An 18,581-nucleotide genomic window follows, 5' to 3' on the forward strand; every position below is an offset into this window, starting at 1 on the left:
TGCAATGTAGAAAACTGACATTACGTTATGGCTGGACCTGACTTTACACACAGTTTTGCTTCCTCTCAGAACTGTGCTGTCACAGTCACCCGCACACAGGACATCAGCCCCGAGGGAGCGCAGGGCACGCAGCTCTGGTGGGCTGCAGCCCCAGTTCCCCTCTGCTTTTGGGGGACAATCGGCCTGCACCCCCTCCTTGCTCCTGGCACCCACCCGTGCACAAGCTGCTGCTGTCCGGCGGGGTCCAGTTCTGCCCACGGGTGCTCCGGGTTAAACTGGAATGTGTGTGTCCTGCTCGCTTCCAAACAGGAAAGTGCGATCCTGGGGGATGGAATCCCTGAGGGCAGCACATGAGCCCCGTTAGCATGGGGAGGGCCCTGAGCAGCACCATAGGTGTGGGCACCAGTGGGTGCCTCTGCACAGAGCCACTGAGGGAACTCTAATTCATTCACTTCCGAAGCGGGAGCGGGTCAGTGCCTTGCCCTGGCTCTGCTTTGTTTGGAGCACAGATCATCTCCTTGATTTATTCTTTGTGATGTGAAAGGACATAACCAGCATCTCGATACCTGCCCCCGAGGCTGCCCCGGTCCCCTCCCCACAAACCACTGCAGCATTCCCAGCTCCTGAATCTCCATGCAACACCTGATCCCTGTTAGTGGCTGCTATTAAAAGCAGCTCCCCTGGCTGCAGGGCAGTGCTGCTGGATTGACACCAGGCATCTGTGCTGGGACCTGTGCTCCTGACCCGCCTCCAGGCCCTGCTGCGGCCGAGGGGTCCTGCTGGGCTGCACCCTCCACACAGGCAAGTCTCATCCTCACTTGGCTCTGTGATGGAAGGGCGTTGTTTCTGCTCAGTTGTGGGTCTGCTTTTGTGGATAGGGGTCCCTCAGGCCCTGTGCTGTTCCCTAAGGAGCCTTTTCTTGCAGTGTAAAGCCAGCAGCCTGTTGTGGAGGTGTGTGATGGTCAAAAGAGCAAATAGCTCAGGGTCAGTGGTGTCACCCACAGCTTTCCTGCGCTCTAGGCCAGTCAGCTCCTTGCTGGTGCACATGGGGGGTTGAACGTTCGTTTATCTCCATCCATTCTCCCCCTGCTGTGAGCTGGTGCGGGGAAGCAAGTGATGCTGCAGCCCCTCCAGTGGTCCCCTGGCTTTGGGCGCACAAAACCAATGGAGGGCAGAGGATTCAGGTGCCCCAGCTCACAGAGCCACCCTTGGGAAGCCTTGTGAGCATGGGTCAGTGTGGCTGTATTGTTTTACGGGGCTATGCTGAATTATGCTGGCTGAGGACCCTTTGGCATGGGCCAGCCTGATGGACAAACACACCCCTCTCCTGAGCTCCTCGCCCTCCATGCCAGCACAGCCCTCCCTGCGCACACATCCCAGAGCATCCCCAGGGAGCACCCCCGGGGCTCCCCGGCAGACCCAGGAGGATGAGATGCCACAACCTGCCATCAGCGGAGTGAAATATGGCCCCGGCAGTAATCTGATAGAGCCTGGTGGTAATTTGGGGTGGGGGGAGGAGAGGAGGAGGCATTGAAAAAGGAGGCATTGGAAGTACACTTCCTTTCAGTGCATTGCTGGGAAGACCATTAGGAAAACCACTAGATTATTTTTCACATTCTTCAGTGCAAAACTACTGCATTTTATGACCACTATCAATAACAGCTATCATATTACTAATGCTACAGTTGCCACATATATAATATTTAAATCACATTTGTGGCTGACAGAGACCTATGGATATTCTCGATCCCAACAGGCTATTACAGTTCCTATCATGTCTGTCATATAAATATTATGAATCATTTTCCACTATCTTTATGGGGGCTACATTGACATCATCAAAAAGGCTCTGGGTACTGCCTGATACTGCATATTTATACACACCTTATGTATATGTATGTGAATGGAGGGAGATTTATACAACAATCATAGGTAATAAATGCCTATGATAAAGCATATTATCTTCACACTTCATTTGCAAAGTGTTCTGTATGCGGGGACGAGGAGGCTCTAAGTGACTGAGTCACATCCCAGCCCTGGTGCACATCAGATGCTGCTGTGCCATGAGGCTGAGCAGCAGCAGGGCAGGATGAGCTGCAGCAGTGCCCAGGCTCCAGTTTGGTCCATGTGCTGCTGCCTCACTGCAGGTGAGGACTTGGCTCATGTCCGGCTGGCTCTATGGGAGATGCTCCATGTGCTTTCCTGAAGAGCTGTAAATCTCCTGGTTCATGCACTGCATTTCATCTTTCACTGCTTGCTTTGCTGGCTTCCTTGGCAGCCAAGCCCTGGTCTGGGTGACGGGATGAAATAAAGACATCTCCAGGTGTTGCAGAAGGCAGAGCCGGGATCTCCATTTACAGAGTGTTTTTGCAAAGCAGTTAAACTGCTGTCCCTGCAGACCAGGTGAGAGATGCTAAACCCAGTCCACCAGCAGAGCACGAGAGAGGAGGGAACCTCCCACTGGATTATTCAAGGGAGATCCAGGCAAGAGCCCAGGCGCCCTGAGACCTCTTCTCCAAACCTGTTTTAGCTGCTCAAATGCTCTATTAAGACTCGCACCATATGTGGAGACAGACAAGAACAAATGCAACTTCATGGCTTGGAAGTCAGGAGGTCTCTGATAAGCATTTAATGTCCGGTTCTGGAGCAGCTGGAAGGGCAGCACAGGACTCGTGCCTGTGCAGTGCATTATTTTATCTGAGCAGGCTCCAGAAGAGGGGAGAATGTGGAGTCTCTGCCTGTCCTTGGCGTGGGAATGTGGCTCTCCAGCTCCAGCAGATCAAATAAATCATATGCGTTCACTTCATAAACAAACATCAGCAGCCTGTTAAATGCTGCTGGGAACAAAGCAGAGCAGTTTGAATCCCCAGCACTCACAAACGTCTCGGCCTGCAGAGCTTTTGCTGGTTTGTGTGTGTGGAGCCTCCCCGAGGAGCAGGGACCTACCCCTGCATCTGTGTGGGTTGGCAGGGCTGGTCTGATGTGTCTGGCAGGGCCTGGCAAGGGGGCTGCGTGCCTGGGGACTGCCTCCACTTCCAGCCTCCAGGGTCCCTGTGGGATGCCACAGTCCCTGACCTGTCCCCATAGTCCTGCTGTGCCCTGCAGCCAGGGAGCCTGGCTGATAATGGGAAGAAAAGCAACACGTGAGCAACTCGTGCCCCTGAGAACAAGAGGCAGGTCCTGTCCTGAAGACCAACACACCAGGTACCCCAAGCAGAAAGCTCCAGAGTGCAGGGACATTTCAGCAGCCTGAATCCTGGGAGCGATGGATAATCCAGATCCTGGCCTATCACACCCAGAGTGTCCAAGGTCCTGGAACCCGCAGTGGCTTTGTGGGGAGCGGGTGCTGGAGCTGACACACACAGAGTGTGCACAAACACCTTGAGGCTGCAGCCACCCTTGTCCCTGCACCACAGTGCTCTGGGCACCCCTCGCTGTGCTGGGGGAGATGGAGCCCAGACATGGCCCAGGAGCTCCTCCCGCTCCCTCCCGCTCAGGCTCTGTATTTGTTCCTTCTTTAGTCTGTAATAAAGTGCGGTGGGGGGAATCGTTGGGTTTTGTCACTGTGCAGGACGGCAGGGGCAGGAGGGGAAGCACAGCAGGTTCTGCTGTTGTCCCATCAGATGGTTCTGGGTTATGGGCAAGATAAGCTGGAATCATTTAAAAACGATAAAGGCTGTGGCTCCCAAATCCCCTTAACTGGGTCCAAGGGCTCTGTTCTGGATACGGTGTCAGCCCCCACAGCAACTCAGCACCAATCTCCTGCTGATGCCCACACTCACCTACATCCCTCTGTCCCGATGTCTTGAGCACACGTGGTGGGGACGTGGGGAGAAGCCTTTGCTTAATGGACTTCCAATAGTATCTCTGTTAAATTCAGCTGGAATTGGGTGATGGGACTGATGGGGCAAGCGGATCACAAATTACCCCATTGCATAAGGTTGCTTCCCCAGCATCCCAGGCTGAGGGGTATTTGCATTGCCCAAGGGCAGAGGGAACAAGAGCTGCTCAGGCTCACCCCACAGCTCTCCCAGGCAGCACAGGACCTTCAAGCATCCCTGCACCGAGCAGATGTACGAGCCAATGACCTGCAAAAATTATCTTAACGTCCCCCCATCGCCCCCCGTGATGATTTAAGTCCTTAGCGGGGAGGTGCAAAGCTGGAGTTGAGCACAGCATTAGGCAGCCTGGTAGAGCTTATTAAATTAATAGTGCATTAAAGAAGTGAGAGGAGGCGGGTGGGGGGGAAAGGGAAAGAGAAGGTTTGTAACATCACAGAAATATCCTTGCTACCTTCTGGCATCTTCAGGAGACTGGAAATGTGGGACTGCATCCAGCTGCCTTCTCTGGGGCAAAATTCCTTTGGCTTCTGTGGGAGGTTTTACCCAAATAAGGACTGCAGGATCAGACCTGTTATTGTCACTGCAATTAACATTTAGATCCACATCTAACATGAACTGTTACAGGCTGGTTAGGGAGAAATTTAATTTGCTCTAAACAGCTTGATGGGAGAGGAGCGTGAAATGTCCTAGTTATGGTAATTTCATGTGTTAGAGTCTCACAAAGGTGGCTCTTCAGCCATGGGTCTGACAGCGCTGGTATCTGCTGCAGCCATCATCTGAGCGCGCTTTGGGATGCTGAGGTTTGGGGCAGACCTTGACCCGTGCTCAGTGGTGTGAGCCTTGTACACCAATGGGTTGTGTGACCTCCATAGACCTGCTCAGAGTCATTGAGGCCCTCACTCACCTTGGGCTGTTTTGGCACTGGTGTGGTGTGGGCACGGTGGAGAGTTTGCCCGCGTCAGACACCAGGATGAGCTTTAGTTTATCAGGAAACCGATTTTACCTTTTTGTTGTTGGGTTTTACACACAGATCCATGGGATCCATGACTTTCCCCGCTCATCCATTCTTGGAGACTTCAGGCCTGCTTTTTCTAACACCCCCCAACTTTCTCTTATATCCTTATATATTTCCTTTTTCCCCCCCTCGTCTTCCAGGAGTTAATGTATCTCAGCCATAAAAACTGACTTGGAGATGAAACTTGGCATTTAAGGTCCCAGCCCGGGAGCAAATGAAGTTACCAGTTATAAACACGTACCAAAATCTGTTTGGACATGCTGAAACTACAAGAGCACAGGATAAAAAGGATCCAAGATGTTTTATTTTGCTTTAAGTTCTGCAGCTCCGCGCGTCAGCTCGCAGCCTGACGCAAGATGGGTCCTCTCGGTGTTGCTCTTGTTGTTGTTGCAATTAAAGCTGATGAATTGCAAGCATCTCGCCGTGCCAGGAAAGAGGCAGGATCCGCAGCAGGACCCTGAGGGGCTGCTGGCTGCGCACCCCTCTCCTCACCGCGGCGTGTGGGTCTGCCCCGGAGCCAGGGCAGGGGCTGTCCTGGCAGCCAGCACAGAGGAGCAGGCAGGAGTTGTAAGGAATCAGGTATTAGGGCCTTTCCAGGGCCTCTCCTTTAGATACTACAGCGACAGATAGGAGATAGACTGATAAGTGCACGCAGGTGATAGACAGGGCTATGGCAAAGGAAGATAAGAGGCTTCATTTTTATAGGAGGAGGTGCTGGGTTGCTAATATTTATGACACAGGACGCTTTGCCAATTAAAGAGTAAATCACGGCAGATAAGAGCCTCGGAAGCGCTTCCACGGCTGGATCCGCCACACACGAGGTGATGGCTGGCGGCAGCAGTGCACCCACGGCTGATGGTTGTGTGCCAGGATGGTGCTGGGTGCCCCTGGCTCCCCCATTCCCCGACCCCATTCAGTGCAGGGGAGCTGGGCTCTGCATAAGGGGTTACCTGGGCCCCCAGAACCCCCAGCCGTTGTCCCAGTGTTACTTCAGGCTTCCTGCATGGTTGTGGGGCTCCCACCGTGTGTGATCAGCAGCAGCCGTGCACCCAGCCTGTTTGTTGTTACAGCCATCAGGAGTGAGGGTCGATATGATGCTTAATATGCTTCAGGCATAGCGGAGTCGCTTTGGTCCATCAAGTCACTAATACACATTCTTAGGGGCTGAGTATCATTTATTAAACCCCGAGGCATGTGGAGATGGGGGGGGGGAGCCGGGGCCTGGCGATGCCGCTGGGGTGGAACACGCAGAGTTTGTGGCCGCACACGCACAGAGACTTACTTGTGGTGCCTCGTTTGCGGGGAAGGGGAAAAATAGGGCTGTGAACGCTGCCCACTGCGCAACGCACCCCGGGGACGGGGCACAGGGCTGGGGGCAGCGGCGGCGGCTCCGCATGGCCCTGCAGAGCCCGCGCCCCCACTGCTACCCCCGCACCTCCGCCTTTATCGCTGCGTGCCTCTGTTTCCCCCCCTTCCCATCGCTTCCACAGACCCCGCGGGCCGGGGCCGGGGCCGGGTGGCTGCGGGCGGGCGCGGGGCGGCGCTGCGGGGCGCGGGGCGGGCGCTGGCGGCGGTCGCGGAGCTCGCTCCCCCCCTGCGCGGGCCCCGGCGCGGAGCCGCAGCCGGAGCCGATCGCGCCCCGCGGAGCCCCGCGGCCGAGGGACGTCGTGGGGAGTTTGCAACAACTCCGCGGCCTCTGCGGGGCCGCCGGTGCGGGGCCGCCGCCGACTTCCCCGCCTCCTCCTCCTCCCCTTCCTCCTCCTCCTCCTCCCCCCTCGGGCTTTTCTCCCCCCCTTCCCCTCCCTCCCCGCTCGCTCTGATTCCGCTCTCCTCCCCTCCGCGCCCTGCGTGTGTGTTTTTCGCCGCCGCTCTCCGCCGAGCCCCTTGGCATGAGTTAAGCCCCAGCCATGGACACCAAACACTTCCTGCCGCTCGGTGAGTTTTGTTCCGAAAAAGATTCTCCATTCCTGCGGCGGGGCGGGGGGGGACGCGGTTAAATAACGTGAACCGAGCTCCTGCTGGCCTCTTCCCCCCGTGCCGCGGGCTGCGCTGCGCCCCTGCCCGGGGAGGGGGGGGGTTCCCGGACCCCCGCGGGGAGCCGGTGTCAGCGCCGGGCAGGCCCGGGCCCCCCTCTCCGCCTTATCCCGGTTGTTGGTCTTGTTTTGGTTTGGTTTTTCCGGGCCGGGCGCGCAGCGCAAGCGGTATTTTCAAACGGGGCAGCGGGGCTGGGCCGGGGGCGTCCCCCCCCCAAGCTCGGGGCTCGGTGTGCGGTAAGGGGGGGGGGGCGGCACCGCGCAGCCTTCGGCCCCCCTTGGTTTGCTCCATCGGCTCCTTTTTTCCCCCCTTCCCTCCCCGTCCGCGCCCGTGGGGACCCGTCCGGCGGCATCGCCCCTCGCTGCCGGCCCCAGCGCTCGGGACCCTGTGCCCCGGTGTTTTCGTCTCCTCCTTCCTCCCCCTCTGCTTCTTAGTTACATTTTAAAGCCTATTTCCAGCTGGAGTTTGCCACTGTTTCGGTGGCTGAGTCAAGTCCTGGCTTGTAGGGGCGAATGCCTCCTCGCGTCTGGCTTTCGGGAGCAGCGAGATTGCGGAGCCCAGCCTTGGGGTGGGGGGAAGAAAAGTTTTGGCCAAGTAACCCAGCGCCAAGTCCAGGCGAGGGGCGAGCGGTTCGAGCCCTGCCGGCTCCAGCACACTCCGTGCTTGGGCCGCCAGCCTCCGGCCGAGCGAGCCCATGGCCCCCAAGAACATCCACTGCCCAGCGAGAGCAGCCCTTCTCTGGGCTTTAAATCTGTGCTCATCTCTGCTCCCCCGCGGTGCTGTTTTGTTTCTTTATTTCTTCCTTTTTTTTAGTGTTTGTTATTTTTTGCGTGTTTGTTTAACAATTGCAGTTTTAGTTGTTCCTTTCCAAGAGCAGAACAAATACAAACAGCACCAGATGCCCAGCCAGCCCTGTCCTATGGGACTGCCAGGCTCCAGGGGCTATGGCAGGGAGAGCCTGGGCTGGCAGGGCTCTGGCACCTTCTTCCCCCCCTCAGATGCTGGTTTGGCCGTGGTGGGCAATGTGCCCGGGTTCACTTCCCTGGAGCTGTGGCTCTGCTGCATTATCCCTTGGGAGCGGGGCTGGCATTCCCAGTCCCACCGACCCCATTTGGGTGCCCCCGGTGCAGGTATTGCAGTCAGCACAAGCGCACCGAGGCAGAATGTGCCTCTTGCTGCACACAAGTGGTTCAGTCTTGGGGTGGCTGCTTTGAGTATTTCAGTTTCCTTTGATGCTCTTGTCCAGATCCCTGTGGATAGGGGCAGGATCAGGTCCCTTCGTTCTCTTCCAGAGCTCTCCTGTCTGCTGTAGATGATAAATAATGGGCTGTGTGATTATATTAGTGAGGTTGGTCCTGACAGGGAGAGAGGGGCAGCACATGTCACCTTGCTGCTGGCTCGGGAAGGGTTTTCACGCTGGTGCGAATGGAAAACAACTCATTTATCCATGGATGTGTGTAGTGGGGGTCTGAGCATCCAGAGGAGAACCAAGGCAGGCACCCTAGGATGGGGGTGCTGGGTCAGGGCTGTAACTTTGTGTTGCTGGCTTAGGAGAAAATCCAGCCGCTTTGGGGTGCGTGGTCTGGGCTTGTGTCTGCTGCATGTGGGGCTGCTGCAGAAGCAGCTCCTGAACTTTATCCACTGGTCTTTGGTCACTGATTAGTGGCAGAATGAGCTTTGGTGTGAGGGCAGTGGGTTCTGTGGGGTTTGGAGGGGGAGATGCAGGTCCTGCCCTAAGCAGGTTGAAACTGAGGGGGTGTGAGCAGGACGGAGGAGCAAGCGTGAGCAGAGACCTTTCCATAAACCAGAGTGGAGCAGGGGGGGTTCGGTGCTTTGCGAAGGTCGGATGGTCCGAAACCTGCTGGGTCCTGACTGCACAGAGTGCCAGGGTGTCTCACCAGCCCCGTCCCATGCCATGGCTGGGAGCTGCGTTTGCAAGTTCGGGGTGGGGGGGAAGAGCCAAGCTCAGAGTTCATTCCTCTGCACACCAGTGTAGGCCTGAGCTGGAGAATGGGAGCAACTGGGGACCAAAAGCAGGCGCCGTTACTCTGTGGCCCCGTCAAAATCTCAGCTGCGTTCGGCATAAAAAGGGTAACCTGGAGGAGGCTGTGCCAAGCGCTGCCCGTGGTTAGACTCGGATAACCCCGCTGAGGTCATGGGGAAGCGTGGCCAGCGCTGGCACTTTAATAGTAGTATCTCATTTTCCTGCTTGTCCCGGGAGCTCTGGCGGGTGCCAGGCAGAGAATCCTGTGAGGACAGCGCGTTCCCCCACTCCAGGACCTGCCTGTGTGCTGTGCTCCTGCATGGAGCAGGTACCACCGTGGCTGGGGTCAGGCTTCAGTGCCTCAGGGTCCTGCAGATGCTGCCTTGGGAACTGTCTGGGCTATGGATCTCCCGTTACTAGGTTTTGAACAATGGGGACGTCTTGCTGTTGCTCCTGGGGGGAGGCTGTGCTGTGCTGTGCCGTGCCGAGTCTCCAGGAGGAGGAAAATCAAGGAAAAGCCATTTCTGTAGTGGTTGTGAGGCTGTGGGGATCCACATCTCCAGCCTGGTGGGTGCACGGTCAGGCTTTGCACAGGGCCAGGCTGTGCATGATGCACAAACCGGGGAACGCGGTTCGTTGGGAAGCTGCTGGCTCCTGAGGCTCTGCAATCCTTTCATTGCTTCATTGTCTCCTTTGCACGCTCCTGTGAGGAGGTGGTAGCTCCTGGGGAGCAAAAGGGGATGGTGAGTGCAGGGAAACCCTCCCTGAGGCTCAGCTTCAGGGGGGAAGAAGCAGTTAAGGAGTGCCCGAGCTCCGAGCCGGAGGTCAGCTCGCCAGGTTACAACCCCTGGAGCCTCTTCCCACCGCGCGGCCGTGCCAGGGATGCTGCAGCTGCTCAGGATTCGGGGTGAGAACCGGCCGTGCACGAGGCCAGGCCGGGAAACAGCAAAACACCCCCGTGTCCAGCGGGAAAATGACCCGGAGCATGGGAGTGGGAGCACCCATGGGGCATCTCCATCCCCTGTCCCCCGGCCTCGCCACTGCGTCCGGCGTGCAAGGACCCAAGGCAGGGTGGTGGGAGCCTGTGCCTGGCTGAGACCTCAATGTGATCCTTGATGCAACTTCTTTTAGCTTCAGAAATTCACAGCTGGCATGAAATCCATTGGGAGGAGAAAGCCTGAAAGCGTCAGGGCTTGTTTGGCATCCCTGGGAGGAAGGAGGAATCCTCTGCCCCACATCCCAGAGCTGCTGGATCTGCTTCGGAGAGGGGCCTTGTAGGAGCAGGAGATAAAGTGTAGTCACATCCTGGTCTCTTGCTGGAGCAGAGCGTAGGGCTCGACCTCTCCCCACTGACATATGCAAAACAAGCCAGAAAGGAATTTCTGCCTTTTCCAGTTTCTGGGCTGTAAGAGTTGAATGAATCCCGTGCGGGTCCCTGCACTGGGTCCGTGTCATCGCACTGCCTCGCAGAGAGCGTTTGTGTTTCTCATGTTTGGGGCATTTTGTTTGTTTAAGAGAGCGCGGGGGAGAAAGCCACAGAATTTTAGTTATTCCTTGCAAATATTATTATTGGCATTTGGCTGCTCCTCGGAGAGAAAAAAGTCAAGGGGGGAATCAAAACATTTCACTGGAAAATGCACCCTGGCTCCGTCCCACCGCAGCTCGACAAGAAATGTTGATTGAGAAACGGGTTAAAAACCTTTCTGTTGGGCATCGTCCCCGGGATCAGGGATGGGTTCCCATATGCTGGAGCCCCCCGGCTCAGTAGTTGGTTCTGTTGTGTTGTTGCAGGATGGATATGAGAACAAGCAGACAGCGGAGCTGTGGATGCCGCAGGCAGGGGCTTGGGGTGTTCTCTGGTCCTGCCTCTCGCCCAGGCTGCTCCTTCCTACCAGCATCCTGGTGCCTTTTGGTGGGGGGGGCGTGTGTGAGCTGGGGGCTCCTGGGGGCTCTGGGCTGCCTGGAATCACCGAATCATTGCTGCTATAAATATCCCCTGGCCCTGCTGCGGGAGGCAGTGACAGCGAGGGAGCGAGGGGTGGTGGCCCCTGGTGAGGGGCTTCACCCAGGCGATGGAGCAGGGATGCCAAGGGGTCCCTGTCCCCTGGCCCGGCTGCTGCTGGTAACCAGAGCCAGGGACACCTCCAGTCACTGCTGGCCAAGTGCCGGGAAGTGCAGGGACCTTCCCTGGGAGCTGGGGAACCTAACTGGGCTCTAATTAATCCTGTTCCCTGGCTCCGAGCCTCGGTGGGTCTGCCCGTGTCAGAGCCCTCGTCGCCTCCCTTGGACACGCGGTGCGAGGGGATGCTCGGAGCACGGTGTCAGGGGATGCTCGGCGCAGCGAGGGGATGCTCGGCGCAGCGAGGGGATGCTCGGCGCAGCGAGCTCGCCACCCGTGCAGGAGCCAACCCAGCAGTTCCATAATTGCTTCCAAAAAGGCCCAGGTGGGCTCTCAAAGTCAGCAAAGCTGCAAAGCAATAGGGGAGGCAGCCTGGGTGGTTTTATTTTAATTGATTTTGTCAGGAGTTGCTGTATTTTATTACAGTGAAAGACGAGACTCTGGAATAACTTTGAACGTTTGACACGCACACAAAAAGCAGCTTTCTGACATTTTCCTCTTTGCTTGTCTTTTATTTTCTTTCTCCCCTCTCCTCCTCCTCAAAGGGAAGCGTGTGCCTGGGGGGAGGACAGGAGGAGGGAGGGGTGGTGGTGCCTCTCCAAAGGCTGCTCCGACATCAAGGCAGCGCAGAGCAGATGAAATAATATTGCAAATAAGGATTTAAAAGCCCTACAGAAGGATCCCCACGCGCGCCAGCTCAGGCTGCTCCGAGATCTTCAGACAGCAGCAATTTAGCCTGGGAAAACGCTCCCCGGTTGAGATGGAAACTGGCTGCGAGAACTTGCCTTTTCTGACGACGTTTTGCTTCGGAAAAGCAAAGCAAAGTCAGGGAAACCACCTGAGTTTGTGTTTGGAGCAGGAGCGTTTCAAAATGGAGGGTGTTCTCCGAGGCAAACAGGAGCGATTCCCTCGCACAGAGGGGAAGCAAGGGCTCAGGCTCAGCCCGGGCGCAGCTCCCCTCCTGTTTGACGTGGAGTTAAAAGCTAACCCAGTTCAAACAGGCCCCTCGTCACGGCGCGGTTGTGTGGGGTTTCCTTTCTGTCACCGGGTTCCACAGCAAAAGTTCCAGGGCTGCACCTCGGGGCTGTAGCTCTGATCTCGGCCCCAGATCTCGGCTCCTGCCTCCGCAGCGCCAGGGCACGATCGTGCCTTGGGGAGCCGGAGCCTGCCCGGGTGAGACGGGCTCAGGGTGGGAAACTGAGGCACTGGGAGCATCTGTGTGAGCAGGGAACGGGGCCTGGGGCGCGGGCGGGGTGAGAGCTGGGCTGGGAGCAGACCCGGCTGGGATCTGGGCTCCACAGGGCTCCTGTGGGTGTCGGAGGGTCCCGGTTCCTGGTACCCAGAACCCCCCATAGCTGCTTTTTGGCCTGGGAGCAAAGAGAAGCTCATAGATGTGGTTGTGTGTAAGCCAGGAGCTCCCACGCCAGCGGGGAAGGAAAACCCACCCTGAATACTTGTTCTAGTAAGCATCGGGAGAAGGGCTTACATCCCCTTTCTCTCCAGTGGAAGATGATTCCTCTCTTGGCTTTGGTGGGTTTGGGTCTTGTCTGAGCCATAGCCCCTTCCCTGGGTGGCATCGGCTGCAGAGCGGAGAGAGGAAAGGTGCCCGACTGGTGAGCAGTAAAATGGCAATGGGTTCCCCCCCTGCCTGTTCTTCGCTTGGCCTCCTCTGTTGTGGAGGTTTGGTTTGTTTCGGCTTTTGCAGACTTTAAATACAAGGAAAGATCTGTGTGGAGCTGGGGGAGCCCTGAGGCCCCCTGAGTTTTGCAGCCCCTCGGCACCCAGAGCAAATCCTTTGGGATGGGGCTCCAGGAGCGGATCGGGGGGGGATGCCCTGTCTCGTTTCGACTGTGCCACACTGGGCATGAACGCAGAGATGCTCGAGTATTGATTTCCCAGTTTTGGCTCACAAGTAAGCGCTGGGAGGTTGTGTTTTCCCATGAGTTCTGTGGGCTGCTGCAGGACGGTTGTGCTGTGAGCACCAGCTCCTGCGTGCCCACCACAGAGTCGATATGAGGCGACGGCAGTGATGAAGGCAGAGCAGAGGAGAAGCAGGAGAGGGGCCGTGCTTCCAGCTGGAATATACTCACATATGGGGATGTGATGGAGGAGGGTCGGTGGTAGGCAACGGCACAGGTACAGTCAGAGCCCCCTTCTCCTCCCACCTCCTCTTCTTGCTGTCCTGTTTTGTGCCATGAGCGGCGTTACCGGTGTGGAAGCTGTCCGGAGGGGCTGTGGCCCCGTGACCTGGGGCGGTCAGTGGTGTATCAGTGTCTGGTTGTGCTGGAGGCGTTCCCTTGTGCTCTGTGGGGAGACCCTTGGCCCCGTGCTGCTGCGCATCAGTAGTGGGGGGCTTCTGGAGACCCCGCACCGTGGAGGAGCTGCTGCAGCACGTGGGACCCCCCCCTCGCAGCCCTGCACCTGCGTGGCCGGTCCCCCCCTGACCCGCGCCCCTCCACGTGTGACTTCCAATTGATCATGGGAATGCAGCGGGATTCCCAGCGCTCCAACCCACCCCGCTCCAGCTCTGCGCCTTCCCTTCGCGTGAGAGAGCAAATTGCCCTCGGGTTCATCCTCCCCGTTCTTAACTGCTGCTCCCTGGGTCTGCTCCCCCCGTGCGCTCCTTGAGTTGTAACACATCAGAAACGGCGGCTTAGAATTTGATTTAATTTCCTCTCTTTTTATTCATTTATTTATTAAGAACCCCCATTTCAGCCCAGGCTCCCAAGCGTCGGGCTGGGGAGGGGGTGCAGCTCCCGCTCCATCCCAGCACAGACCCCGTTGCGTGCATGTGGCTCACAGACAGTGAAATTGCACCCTAGAGTTATAAAGCAATTGTCTGGCTCAGCAGCAGGATGAGCATGAAATGGTGCAGAAAGCAACTAAATAAAATTGGGTAAGGCAGATGCATGGAAATAATGACATCTCTGTGCTGCAGTCAGGGCGCTTCTGCTTTCTCACACACGCAGATAAACTTTTATAACAGGCTTTGCATTCATTTTCCCAGGAAACTCTCCTGGAATGGAGATGTGTGTCAGTGCTGTGCGAGCCCTGTGCCCCCTTTCCCATGCATCCAGGGCTGCCGTGCCGAGCATGGCTGCCCTGTCCCCGTCTCCCTTGTCCCTTGTTTGGTTCCAGAGCTGGGTTTTCGTGCTCAAACCCCAAAGCAATAACCTTTGTGACTTCAGTTCCCTTTGGCTGCTGGGGCTGACCGCTGTGTCCCGTCAGACTGGGCAGGAGATGCTCTCCTGGCCTGCTCTCCCTTTGGAGTTTTCCCCTTTGTTCCCCCCAGGATAATGGCAGTCGTAAGGATGGGACCGTGCGGGCTGTTGTGTGGAGCTTTGGGAGATGTGAGCAGGGATGGAAAACCCAGGTCTGCGCACCGGCCGTGTCCCGCATCCCTCCTCCCTGCTGAGGGCTGCGGAACCGGGGACACCCGCTCCCACCCTCCGCATTTATGCGGCTGTGCAGGTTAAAATGCCCCAAACTGGGGGCCTGGAGAATTGAACCAAACTGCGATTCCTTCCTGATGCCCTCCTGGTGCTTCCCCAGGCTCTGTGCTGCTGGAGGAGGAGGAGGCGGCTTCAGACGGTGCCGAGGCTGCGCCGCAGCAGCAGAGCAGGGAGGTGCACACATGCAGAAATCAGTGTGAAGGCATAAATCAGGCCGGGAGTGAAAGGTTAAAGAAATCCAGAGGAAGCAGAATGATGTGCGCAGTGGAAGGGGGTTTCCTGTACCCACCCAGGCCACACGGGCTCCCTTCCTGTCGGGGAACCTGCGAGCACCACAACTTTCTGCACCCCTCAGCACATCGTGGTCTCTGGGTGGGCAGGATGAGAGCGAACCGAGCTGGTGGCGTGTGAATGCTTTGTGCTCTGCCCCGGCCTCTGGAGGCGGCTGCAGGATGCCTGGGAGATGCTGGACCCGGTGGTGGGGAGCAGGAGCAGAGCTTGGGAAGGCCAGGAGGCGATGACCGATGTTGGAAGCTTTGCTGTTGCCCTAAACCCCATCTTCTCCACTGCATCCTTACTGGGCTGCTTTACCGCAGGTGAGCGGTGCCCTGTGCCCCTCATCAGGGACTGGACCTCAGAGGTGGCTCCGGGAAGAGTTAAGATTCAGGACAATTACCTGCAGGCCCCAGTTAAGCACTTAGGAAGGCTTAGGCTGATCTCAGCCGGAGATAGCCTGGCCCCAGGCCAGCAGATACCCATTGTTTGCAAATGTCAGGGACTTTATCTGAAGAGGGGCTCTGAGCTGGGGGCAGGAATCCCGCATGTGCTGGGGGGGCTCTGCTGACCTGCTGCAGCAGAGGGGGGGGCTGACGCTCTGCAGGGACTTGCTCCTGAAGCAGGTATCAAGGCAGCACCCCAGGTTACTCCCTGCCAGCAGGTCCTCATGGCAATGGGGTCCTTCGGATTTAGTTCATTGGGGGTTTTGCCGGTTTCAAGCTGTATTTGGCTGGGGCTGTGCCTGGAGCTCAGCGCAGCCCGATCTCGGGGTGTCACCATCCCCTTGGGCTGTCACAGCCCATGGTCCCCCATGGCAATGTGCTTCCCTTTGGTGCCTCACCTGTGGGGCAGGTTGGGGCTGTGCCTTCGGAGGCCACCCGTCACCGCGGGCGTTGTTCCGCCCGGGCACTCGCCGTTCCCATCTTTGTTGTCTCTCCGCCTGCGCTGTGATCCCATAGCGGCCGCTGCTATCCCATGGGAGCCGGGGCTGGGCGGGCACGGGAACCGCGTCTGGCTCCTCCAGCGAGGTTTCGCAGCCCCGAGGTGCGCGCAGGAAATGTTGCAGGGCAGGGATTTCTTGCAGCGAGCTCTCGATGGCAGATAACAGCGCGGTGCCCATCTGAAGCTCTCACCTACGCCGACGGGAGGCTCCACCTCTCCCGAAGGCAGCGCAGGGGATGTGGGGCTGATCCAGGCGTCCTCCCAGGTCTCTTCATTGGAGCGGTGGTGTTTGCCTGGACGCTGCCCTAAGGTGCAGCCACCCCGGGGTATCTCGGCAGCATCCGGTGTCGGGAGAGCCCGAGGGCTCTTCTCAGGGATGCACAGGCAGGCGAGCCCCAGGAGCTCGTTGTTCCTGTTGCTGAGTGGTGGAATGGCTTGGTGCAGCGCCGGCACCTTTTCCAGATGTTCACTGTATGTCTTGCTGGGGAAAGGTGAAGTCCTGAATGTACCTTGAGGGAGCATGAGGGAGAAGGACGTTTCATCCAGCTCTTGGCCCTGTCAGTAGCTGCAGCACAAGAATGTTATAAGGAGCCATTCATCATTGCAATTATTTTATTAAGAGTACACAGTGTGCTTGGGAGCTGGAAGAGAGGGAGCTTTGGGATGTTTTCAGCATTATAAATACCGGTTGGTTACATCACCCAGTGTTAAAAAATTGTGTGTGTAGTCGTGGGGAAGGAGGCTTTGCAGACAGCCTTGGAGAGCAGAGCCAGGTGCCTGTTCCTACAGGGAGAGCAGCATCCTCTGCCCCTGCATCTTCCTCAGGACCGGCGGGGAGAGAAATCTGCATCTACCCCTGCGCACAGTGTCTGGGGGGGGGTATCTGTGTGTGTGGGTGCCTGTTATGGGCTGGAGATGGGTGAAACAGGCTCCTCAGGGCAGCAAAGCACTGTTACTGCCACACAGCCCCGAGCCCGCGCTGCCATTGCTGCCCATGACCTCGTGCCACTGGACCCCAGCATTGCTCTGAGGTCCTGCCGTTGTGTCCCATGTGGGACCTGCGTGTTTTGGTCCTGGTGGCACCCAGAACGCTGGTGCTGGTCCCACTGCAGGTCCCGCATGGGCTGGCACCTCCGTGGCGTTATCGCAGCCGCGCTGCGCTCGGGGTAAAGTCCACGATGGGAAAATGCCCGATGGACTTTTAACAGGAGTCCTGGAGAGAGCCGGCTCTGAGCCTTTAACTGTTTTGTGCCTGGGAAACAGAGCGCCGGGCCGTGGGGTCAGGTCCTGCCGCGGTGATGGGCACTGCACTGTGGTGCTGGGGTCGTCACTGCACTGCCCACCCCTCCTCTGGCTTCGCCGCCGTCCCCTCTGGGCACGTCGAGGCTGCACCAGGGTCACTGGGACCATCCTCATGGACACATCCCAGCGTGGTCCCCGCTCTGCTTCCTCCTGGGCTCTCCCTCCTGCTGTGCGGCCTGAAAAGATGAACCCTCCCTGCGGGAGGGGTGGGCATTGCTCTGCAGCATCCATATCAATGGGAAGCTGCATCTGGAGGTTGAAAGGGGAATTGGCTGCTGGTGGTGTTGCTGTCCTGTGGCTGGTTTTGCTGTTCTTCAGGCACCTGCATGGTGAGGGGGTGGGCGTGGGGGTATTTCAGCGTCTTCATCCTTATTCCTCTTGCCCTTTCCCTTGCTTTTGGTTTGAGTACTTCGTTTCCCTGTGAGTTGTGAGGGGTTGTGAGCGGTGTTTGCTCTGGGTGGGTCTGTGGGGGCTGAGCAGGTCCCTGCTGCCAGTGATGCTGGTAAGAGCAGGATGGGCTCAGGGACAGGCCGTGCTCCCCCAGAGGAGCAGGGCTTCAAGGGGGGATATTCCTGCAAGCAGGGGCAGTGCAGGGTTTGTGCCCATTGGGAGCAGCTCAGCATGGGACCGTGTCATTGACATTCCCAGCGGCTTTGCAGGGAGTGGGAAAGCTCCACGTGTGCCACAAGCTGTCCCCTCGGTGGGAGTGATTCCTGGGTGAGAAATTCCCACTGTGGAAGCCTTTATTGCTGGGCAGAGCTAGGTTTGTTTTGTTTATCATCCATTTACTTGCCTTTGGAGGCATGCCCAGAGTTCTCCCATTCTCTGTGTGTGGATGTGTGATTTATTAGGATTCAGGGCTTTTTTTTCTCTGGTTTAATTTCACTTCCTCAAACTGACAGCCCGCTTGAGCAAACTTCTGCTGGATGATTTCCTCTATAGTTTTAAAGGGACGTCGAAAGAGAAAGAGGGGATGTTAGAGCATGGTTGGTGATGGAAAAACACCGGAGCTGCTGCGGTGACAAACCTCAGCCCTGATTCCGGTGACAGGGGGTGAGGAAACGCCACGATTTCACTTGTGGGTACTTGGAGCTTTTGGCAGCAGCACCCCGGGGATTTCTCTTGTTCAGTGTGGAGCCGATGGAGCCGTGGTCCTGTGCATACCCGGGTGTGTTCTGTGCTCACTGCATGCAAGCGGCCCATTAAGATCTCTGTGCGTGTCTTAAGCTCTGCCAGCTCCGGCTTTGGTTTCCTCTTTGGCTCGGCCTCTTCCATAGACATCAGGAAAAGGGATAAAAAAATCCATGTGAGGAGCAGTGGAAAATGTGATTGCAGCCTCCAGAGGATGGGGAACAGGTAGGCGAGGGCACAGCACCCGTCGCTGCCGTGCGCTGCGGGTTTACGAGCCAGGATTGCACAAGGGTGACGTGGCTCTGGAAGTTGCTCCGGCTGGGATTTGCCTGGGCGTTCTCCGGGGCTCGGCACCGGGTGCGTTGCTGCTGATGCCGCCTGCAGTGCCAGGAGGTGGTGGGAGCCGGCAGCGGGACGATGCTGGGGTGATGCCGGGTGCAGGCAGGGACCCGGGGAGCTGCACTGCACTCACGGTGCCTGTCAG

The 18,581-nt window shown here is 57.5% G+C and overlaps 1 protein-coding gene across 1 annotated transcript in view; it reads left to right on the top strand.

The window, feature by feature from the left end:
- Nucleotides 1-6,461: 6,461 nt before the first annotated feature.
- Nucleotides 6,462-18,581, top strand: part of RXRA (retinoid X receptor alpha) — a 91,467-nt gene continuing 79,347 nt past the window's right edge. The window contains exon 1 of the mRNA XM_065696062.1: nucleotides 6,462-6,792. Within this exon, the coding sequence (XP_065552134.1) occupies nucleotides 6,765-6,792 (28 nt within the window). The 5' untranslated portion in view covers nucleotides 6,462-6,764. The remainder of the gene's footprint in view (nucleotides 6,793-18,581) is intronic.

The sequence above is a fragment of the Lathamus discolor genome, chromosome 15 (assembly GCF_037157495.1).
Source record: "Lathamus discolor isolate bLatDis1 chromosome 15, bLatDis1.hap1, whole genome shotgun sequence".
NCBI lineage: Eukaryota > Metazoa > Chordata > Aves > Psittaciformes > Psittacidae > Lathamus > Lathamus discolor.